An 8,975-nucleotide genomic window follows, 5' to 3' on the forward strand; every position below is an offset into this window, starting at 1 on the left:
TTCAGTCAGTACCCTCTGACAGGGCTTCTCCAAGAATGAACATGCCACTGAATGATGGGGCAGAGGCCAGAAGTCCTTCTGGTGTTCAGTGCTGTGTTACGGAAACAAAAACTCTGCATGCTTGACTGTTCTGTGCACTTTGTCAGATCTTGACAAGGATGAAAGTATTCACTGTGCCACCACATCAACTGATGGAACATTTTACAATTCTGTGAAAATCATTGCTCACTTGTGAAATACCTGCAAAGGATTTTTATCCTGAGTAGTTCTATGAGGAACCACCACTACTGCAAATAATGTGTCAGAGTCCAGGCTGCTGTTATGAATAAACTGAACTGTGAGATTGAAGTTTACTAATACCTTGGCATAGCAGAATTTGCACATCAATAATTTTTAAACTGTGGAAAATTAGAATTTTATTCTAGAACGAACAGGTTGTAATATGAGACTTAAATCAGATTTGTTTACATATTGTTACCTCATACTTACATCTTGAATGTTTAAGTAGTTCAGTACTCTTTCATTGTCCTTGTGTGGTGAACCGTGTTGGGAGCCAAGAGTTTTAGAATGTTATTTCTTAAAATCATCTACATGGCCTAGCAGAAATACCAGCATCTGTTTCAGAAACTAAAATATTGTACTTCAGTTGAAACCTTTAACTCAAATTAAGCTGTACAAATACGGAAAAGTAAGGACTCTGGGGACTCAGCTATTGAATGAAAACTGAAGTTAATTAATTTTCAAAAATACTGATAGCAGAAGTGTCTTACCAGTTAAAAAAAGCTGCCTAGTGTTAGAATCTGCTCTATGACATAAGAAACAAGTTAATAGTTGTGGATACTCTTAACTCTTTACTGTCCCTCCAAATTTAGCTGCAGACTTGTACCTAAATTGTCTTAACTATTGCAGGAATATGTAAGCAAGAGCTGGGCCTGAACCATAGGACAGAAACTGGAATGTTCAGAATCACAGAATATTGCTTAAATAGGAGTCTATGAAATAGTAACAGCTAGGAATGAGCTGGAAAACAAGCAAGCTGTAATGTGTTATTTTTTTTCTAGTAGCATCTATGAATCGTTGGTAAGTCTCAAGCCTTGAGTAAATAAACACCATCTGATCCTGACACTCCACATAGCATGAGCACTGTGCCACCTTTAACCTGCATCCTCATTGTTTTCCAGATTTACATCTGTGTTTGTAATTATGCAGCATTGGATGTCCATAAAACACCCTAATACTGTGCTCAATACTTACCTGTTGTTTAATTTATAAAAGCTTTGGGTATAAAGTTGTTCAATGGCAGTCATCCCTATGCTTGTGAACCCTGGCCCCTTAATTCATTTGCAGCATCGGTAAGAACAAGCTTTATTTAAGTGTTTGAAGGGTTAATTGCTTTAGGTATCCTGTCTTAAATGCATTCCTTGAATGATTAAACCGAAGTACAGGAGCACAACAGTCACTTTTCCATACCTTCTGTAATGATATGCAGCTTGGGTTAAGAGCATACTGTCTTGTAAACATCAGCTTTTTAGTTTCAGGAATCCTATGCTCATGCTAATTATTGTCTCTAACTTGCTAATGTGCTCCAACCACAAGCTAATAGGTATTTGTAACCAGCAATGCACTCAGTGTAAAGTGGTCGTGTTCTTGGTGAAAAAAATCTGACAGCGACTGCTACTCAGTCTTAGGCAGAGATTACTTAAAATACTCAGTGATGTAGGGTATTTTAAAAAACTGGAAAATGTTTAATAGTGCAGTTTGTTGTACAGAACCTTCATTTTTATTGCTGTTGCATCAACTTGAAGCTTTTGTTGGAAAAAAAATACATTTGTTTACAATAAATCACAGGCCTCTTTTCTCTTTCAAGAACAGTATCTGGAAGCAAAAGATTCCTCCACGTAGCCTACTTGACTCAAGTTTTAACTGTGCAAACAACTTCAGCAAGTCTAAAGGGAAACAAATAAAGATGCACCTATGAAATGGAGATGTAGGAGGTGGTAACAAGGGATTGGTGCAGGTCAGGGCCTTTGTAACTAAGCATGGAAATACAACTTAGAAGGGAATTCTCTTGCCATCCACGAAATCAATTATCCCCAGCTTGGAGGTGAGTGTGTGATGTGCCTAAAAGCCTAAGGTTATCTTTGGGCAGAGGCTTTAGAACCTACTATGACTCTTGTTTTTTTTGTAAGCTACATCCAGGCTCTCTCATAACATTACATATGCTGAAAGAAAAATTGTGAAGGACATGTAAGACCCTTCTTTAAAATCTTTTTCTAGTTAGAAGCAGCAAGCTCTTATATCTAGTCTTTGATACTAGCTATGCCACAATAATCAGATGGACTTCCCCTTCTCATAGGAATAATTCTACTGCAGCAGCCTTGGGCTTTGAAGTCTGTCACCTCTACTGTGCAAGTTCAATTCACACAGTACTTTGAAAGGGGAAAAACCCCCTTTCAGGTATGGAATATCTGGATCCTAAAAAATATTCTCTATTTTGATAAGATACATAGAAAAGCCACTCTTACACAATTGCTTCCTCAATAAATTTATTGCCACTTTTTCCAAAGCTTCAAAGTAAACTGTGGAAGTTGTCTTAGCTCTCAGTCCTGCGCTCCTGGGCCCGGAGGAAGCTGGCCTTCTTCTGGGCAACACGGTCTTTCTTCTGGGCAAGGGACATCTTGGGACAGTTCCATCTGCAATGCAAGCACAGCTTATGATATAGCCAAGGCAAAAATAAGCAAAAAGAGGTCAAGAAACAACTGTGATTAAGAGTGCAATGGTAGACAGTATTTCCACTTTATTTACTCATAATGATTTAAGGCTGTAGTTAGGGCACCACAAAGACATGGTTAGTTTAGTTCCTCAAGAGGTAAACTGTACTCTTTTGTGACTGAAGTTTAGACAGTATCAAGCCCAATGCAATAGCTCTGTCTTGATTTTTCTCCCACACCTCTGGAAAATCAGAACAATTCAGTGCTGACAAGCTAGTCAGTGTGCTCTCTGCTAAAGAGAAGCAGCTTTCCCACTAAAAACAGTAAGACCTGAAGATACACACTTCAAGAGTTCCAGCTATTCAGGCCACAAGCATGCTCCACTTGAAATTTTTTTTTCCATATAGTTAAGAGCTCTTAAATTTCAGAGTTCTACTGCTAAAGTTAACTCCAGACCAAGTTATACAGAACTGCTCGTATCTTATTTGGTGTAAAGCACATGTGAATGTTGACACAACTGCAATGTGAACTGCATTACTTGTTTTACTATAACTAAAATATTTTCAACAGGGGAGGCACATGGATGTTGAAGAGAATGAGTTTTACCTCTTTTTCTTGACTTCTCTCTTGGGTTTCTTTTCATGGACTGGATTATCCCGTATAGCAGTATGGGCTTTCTTATACATTTCTTCCATCTAGATTAAAAAAGAAAAAATTTAAATTCACCACAGTGGTCCAGTTGTAGGATATCAAAAAAACAGGACACCCTTATCTAAGCATGCACTAGAAACCAGTTCCATGACAATCCAGGTTGTAATTTCACATGGTTGCCTTTAAAACACTTCCTTCATACAGCAGGTAACTGCCACAGCATTAAGAAATTCCTACTGTCACTATGTTAATTTAAATATCCAAACCCACAACTTCAGACACTAAATGGAGAAAGTTCTCTTATCCTTATTTTACAGTTAGTTACTGTAGGGCCTTAGTTCCCTACAGACTACTTAGAAGCCTCATAACTACAGGCTGGCATCTTGCAGTTGAAGTGTTTCCTCTGAAGCTGACTCTCAGTGCTGGAGCATCCCTAGATTTCAATTAAAAGTCAGTCTAGAAAGTTATTCTTAGAATAAAATACTTCATGTTTACTTAATGAACAAAAATTATTTCACACAAACCAGACCAGACGTGTAATCTCACCACTTTTCAGACTCTACTGCAGTACACATCACAAAGCTAAGAGAGAAGGCAGAAGTTGAGAACCTGTAGATGTTTTTACACATCTTGCAAGAGCCATGGCAGCCCCTGGATCATCCCCAGGGATGGAATAATGCTGCTCTGTCCCAAAGAGAACTAGGGATCCATAATGGCACAATTTTAATACCTTTGCCAGTGGTTAATTAAGACCACTGGATCTCAGCTGTGAAAAACTTCTAGCTTTCTACTGATGTAAGTCTTGGAATCACTTCATTGCAATACAAGCTACAACTACTGTTTTTTTAGTAAAACAGATGAAGTTGGAATTTACAATAATTTCATTCTTTATCCCTTCTTAATTGCTAAGTTTTCTATAGCCAAAAAAGGGGACGTGAGAATGTATGTTTTAAAGCTCCAGAACCACTACTTAGGGAAACCAAGCAAGAACATTACAGGCAGCACAAGGTGCCCTTTGGAAACAGTTTAACAATTGAAAAAAGTAGAAGCAGCACACCTCAGTATTCTTACGTATCTTCTGGTGTTCCCTATAAAACACTCTTAAAATTTAAAACAGTACTAAGCTAAAATATATTACACTCTGTAGCCTCATGAAATGCTAGCTTGTACCAGAGCTAGCCTGGGCTATTCTATGTTCACCTATAGGGTCACACAAATCATAAACCTGATTTAACACAGAACCACATGCTCAGTTGCAACCACTACACCTGCAGACAGGACAGGCTGTGGTGCAGGATTAGGAATGAGTGGGTAGCATGTACAGATTGGGGTGGGGGGAGTGGTCCAGCATAGAATACAGTGTTGTAAGCTTGGATTTATAGGCAAAATGTTAAGCTTCACAGCAGGATAAAGGTCCCACTTTCAAAAGTTCTACAATATACTACAGAGCCCTTAATGAAGGAAAAAAAATTTCTCTGCATGGGTAACATACAACAGGAATCACATAATTTCACATATCAAACTTAGTTCCATCACTACAGAAGTTCCTACGCAAGATTTATCAGCATCTCTGTGAAGGCACAAGATCCAGGAGGATACATCAACCTTACCCCGTCAGGCGTTACATTGTTCTTTATGTACTGGGAGAACTGTTTCTTGTAAGCATCTTCATCCTCCTCCATCAGGTAACGCATGTAATCTGCAACATTCTGGCCCATGATGTGCTTGCGGTGAACCTCTGCGTTGAACTCTTTGCTTTCCGAGTCATACCCAGGGAAACGTTTGGTACTGTGGAACAGCAGGTATAGGCAGATTGACACACTCAATCAGAGGCTAAGATCCATACAGAAATGGCTGATACGGCAGATTCTCCTACAGGTAACTGAGGGATAGGACCCTCTAATTAAAAGTTAGGAATTCAAGTTTGAAGTTCCACTCGGCTGCCATCAGTCCCGTCTTGAAACAGTGCAGTACATCATATACACACCATGGACCAACTACAGAGTGTTCAGTCCTTGGGAGGATCATCATGTAGCAGCCAAGTCATAAGAACTGGACAATTACTCATGAATGGGACAGCATGGGAGAGGGCAGGAAAATACACAACAGATCTCAAGGCTGTCTTTCCCCCACTGCTGCTAGCAGAAAGCAGCAGTCAGTTGTTGTATAAGGGTTAGATAACACTGCCAAAATCTTGATTCAGTCATGCACAGCCTTTGATGGGAATTGCCAAAATTTCCATGTGGAAATTTTAAATGCAGGTGGACTGCTCAGACTTACTACTGTACTGACAACTGTAGCAAGTATCAGTGGGTTTGTGCCTGGTTTGTAGATTTTCCTGGTGTAATTCATACCTGCACACAATTTGGTAAAGACTTAAACCAACAGAAATCTAAAGGATATTTACTTAAGTGCATTCAATCACTTGCTGATTTTTAGTAAAAGCTCTTTAGTTTCTCAAAGTTTCACAGCATCTCTTGATAGCTGCAAGATTCCCAGCAGCACCATCAGAATTGCACTTGTGTATTAAAAGACAATCAACAAAAAAAGCCCCACTCCAGAACCTAAGCTACATAACAGCATCATTTCAACACAAAGTGACAGTAAAAGTAGATTGGTACATACAGAAGCATTTCAGGTTAACTCTGAAGAATTTCTCCCAAACAAGTATTACCTGTGAGGGATGGACAGACCACCGTCCACTGCACCCTTCAGAGCACCAAAGACTTTGTTTCCAGTGGTAGTTCTGGCAAGACCTGCATCCAGGTAGCATGTGAAAGCGCCAGGCTTTCCATCCACGCTTTCCACATTGTATTCGTCACCAGTGACTTCAACTTGGCCTTCATAGATCTTATCAAGGCCAAATTTATTCAGAAGCTGTGGGGAAAAAACACACACTTCTCAAATTCTTTGCATTTGTTGACAAAACACAGAATCCCCACCACCTTAAAACGTGAATTTGCAGCAGAATCTTTACAAAAATCATGCACCCTATACTAGTAACAAAGCTTTTTAACAACCACCACTGTAGGTATGTCTGGTAAGTTTCAACCATCTGTTCCAACAGGTACACCATTCATGAGCCCACACAGATAATGGATGGATGCTGTTTGCATGTTTTCAAACTATTCAAGGCACATTTCTTACATTTTTATCCTGACTCCCTCCCTCCACCAGACTTAAGGTCTGAGACTTAAAACAGGCTGCTGGCATTGGAACTGTGTGCTGTCGTGCTTCTGTGATCTGACAGTCACAAGAGGCCATCAAATCTATATGGTGAAGAGCAGAAGTTATTATTTTGCTAAACCCAGGCTCAGGTGAGCTATCACAGTGCTCAAGGGAGTGGCTTTCCCCCCCATAAGAAAAGCAGAGAAGCGAGTCCAGAGCGCGTGGCAGATACGTACCCTGCGTGCCAGGAGCAGACCCGTGCAGTAGGCTGCAGCGTAGTTGGTCAGGCCAACCTTCACACCATACTTTGGCAGCTCATGGGCATAAGCAGCACAGACAATCATGTCACCCTCAATTCTGGCATAGGCAATCTGACAACAGAACAAATGTTAGTGTTCTCGCAATTCTGGGCTCCATTTATTCTTCGACACCTACTTAAGCCAACATGTCCAGCAAACTGCCAACCTCTGCACGCAAGCTCAAGGGGTTGTGGTGCTTTGGTTTGTTGGGCTTTTTCTAGTTTTCTCTATTTTTGGTGTTTGGTTTGGGTTTTTTTGTTAAAGGAATCTTCAACTCCTCAAATAAAGACATGAAGAATTCAAATCTCTATTAGGCCAGAGAAAGTGTAAGTCAGCAACAACCAGAAATTACCTCTTCACATAGATGAAGAGGCCAGGAAACTGCCTACCAAAGCAACCCCTCCAAGGATCATTATGGACATGCATGGATTCTCTCTCACTCTCTACATGTAGTTCTCATAGAACACAGTATGTAACACACTTCAGAAAAATACAAGAAGCATCTGATCCAGAGTTTGTGGTAACTAACCTCATAGAATGATTTTACTAATGGGTCTGAGACTAGCATCATCTCAGGGGTCTCCTGTGAGACAGCAGCACTGCCAAATATGTTTATACAGTTCATGTATGGAGCCTTCTCCTTTTCAACTCCCACACCTCCTTTCTACATCCAAAGGTTGTCCCCTTTTGCAGGATTCCTACAAACTGGAAAGGCACTATCAGCCAGATGTAAGCACCTGCCACCACTGGATTTTGAGTTGCAAAGGTAAAATAACCTTGTCAAGGTCTGAACAGACTGTTCCCCACAAATTATTATTCTACGAAGAAGCAACTGTTAAACTTATCCATCTACTTCTTTTTTGAGTTTAACATGCATTTATGGAAACAACAAACACGCCTAAGTCTTTAACATCAAAATTAGCCAAACATTCTGAAAATGAAACAAGAAAAGTAAGCCACAGCGAGGAACTGCGCGTGATGCAACACACAACCGTGTACCTAATAAACACGAGCAGATGCCTACTGTTCTTATTTACCAGTGTCCTTTAATCACCCAGGAAAGCAAACAAAAGGCTTCACTGCTTCATATGATCCACATACCACCATAAAAAAAGATCTCTCAAAAGAGAAGGCACTTTTAGATACAGCACAATGGTCAAGGCTGACAAGTCACACAGTCAAGTTGGTCATCTTCAGTGAAGCAAAGAGGCCTCTTTTAGAAGCCCTTTAGATCTACCAGAAAAAAAAAACCAGAGAAATCCTCCCTCTCCCTAAAATTCTCTCCTTCCCCCAACATCACTAAACTAGTACAAACCTGTATGACAAATAACCTCACAGAAGAATGCTGAGACTAGTAAAACTTACTCTCTAGGACGACCATGGTTAAAGTTGTGACAATGCTGAAGACTATTCTCCTCCAAGCAACTGTTTTACAGTAAAAAACCTGCTCAGATGCAGCCAAAACACGCCCAGCTGCTCCATCCATCCCCCTTTCTGTTCCCTTCACCCAGGAAGACTGGGAATCAAGCAGGAAGCACTGCAAGCCTTACCTGGCAAATGATGTCTCTGTTGGTAACACGCACAATCATCCTGTATTTAGGAGTGTTGTACTTGTTTTTATCCTGAATTACCAAGCGCTTCCGAGCATAGTAATCAGTTTTGCCCTCTGAAAAACAAGTTACAGTGTGGAGAATGTGTGAAGTCGGAATATTCACCCATGACACTTAATTATATGTTACAGAGAATTTAATAATACCTCTCCTTCTCCTGAATTTCACTTGGTACCTCTTGAAATATGCCTTGTTCTTGACAACTTTCACAAACCCCTTGGACAAGAAACATAACTAGGTGTTATTAACATACGACCACGTAAGCCAAGACCATTCTAACTCAACATGTAATGAATAAAACCGCAGTGCAATCAGGAAAATAAAACAGGTTTTCTTATATATTTAGATACGAAAGCATTATAAAAACGAACTGAGGGAAAAACCCCCATCAAACACCATGAATTCTACTCCCACAGAAACTAACACACACTTCTCTCCATAATTTCGTGCAGTTCAAGAAGAAAACCATACAATGCGTTTGCTAGCTGAGCTGTCTGTATGGGCCAGCGCAGTGACCACGCCGATTTCCTGTGCCC

At 40.2% G+C, this 8,975-nt stretch overlaps 1 protein-coding gene across 1 annotated transcript; it reads right to left on the minus strand.

The window, feature by feature from the left end:
- Window positions 1–2,532: 2,532 nt before the first annotated feature.
- Window positions 2,533–8,655, minus strand: RPL5 (ribosomal protein L5; the record flags this gene model as incomplete). The annotated part of the gene is made up of 7 exons (XM_009077727.1): window positions 2,533–2,693; window positions 3,318–3,406; window positions 4,973–5,150; window positions 6,037–6,239; window positions 6,767–6,901; window positions 8,380–8,495; window positions 8,586–8,655. Coding segments are annotated over 7 exons (891 nt in total), but the record flags the coding sequence as incomplete, so codon positions are not given.
- Window positions 8,656–8,975: the final 320 nt, after the last annotated feature.

Source organism: Acanthisitta chloris, unplaced genomic scaffold (assembly GCF_000695815.1).
Source record: "Acanthisitta chloris isolate BGI_N310 unplaced genomic scaffold, ASM69581v1 scaffold41416, whole genome shotgun sequence".
In the NCBI taxonomy this organism is placed as follows: Eukaryota; Metazoa; Chordata; class Aves; order Passeriformes; family Acanthisittidae; genus Acanthisitta; species Acanthisitta chloris.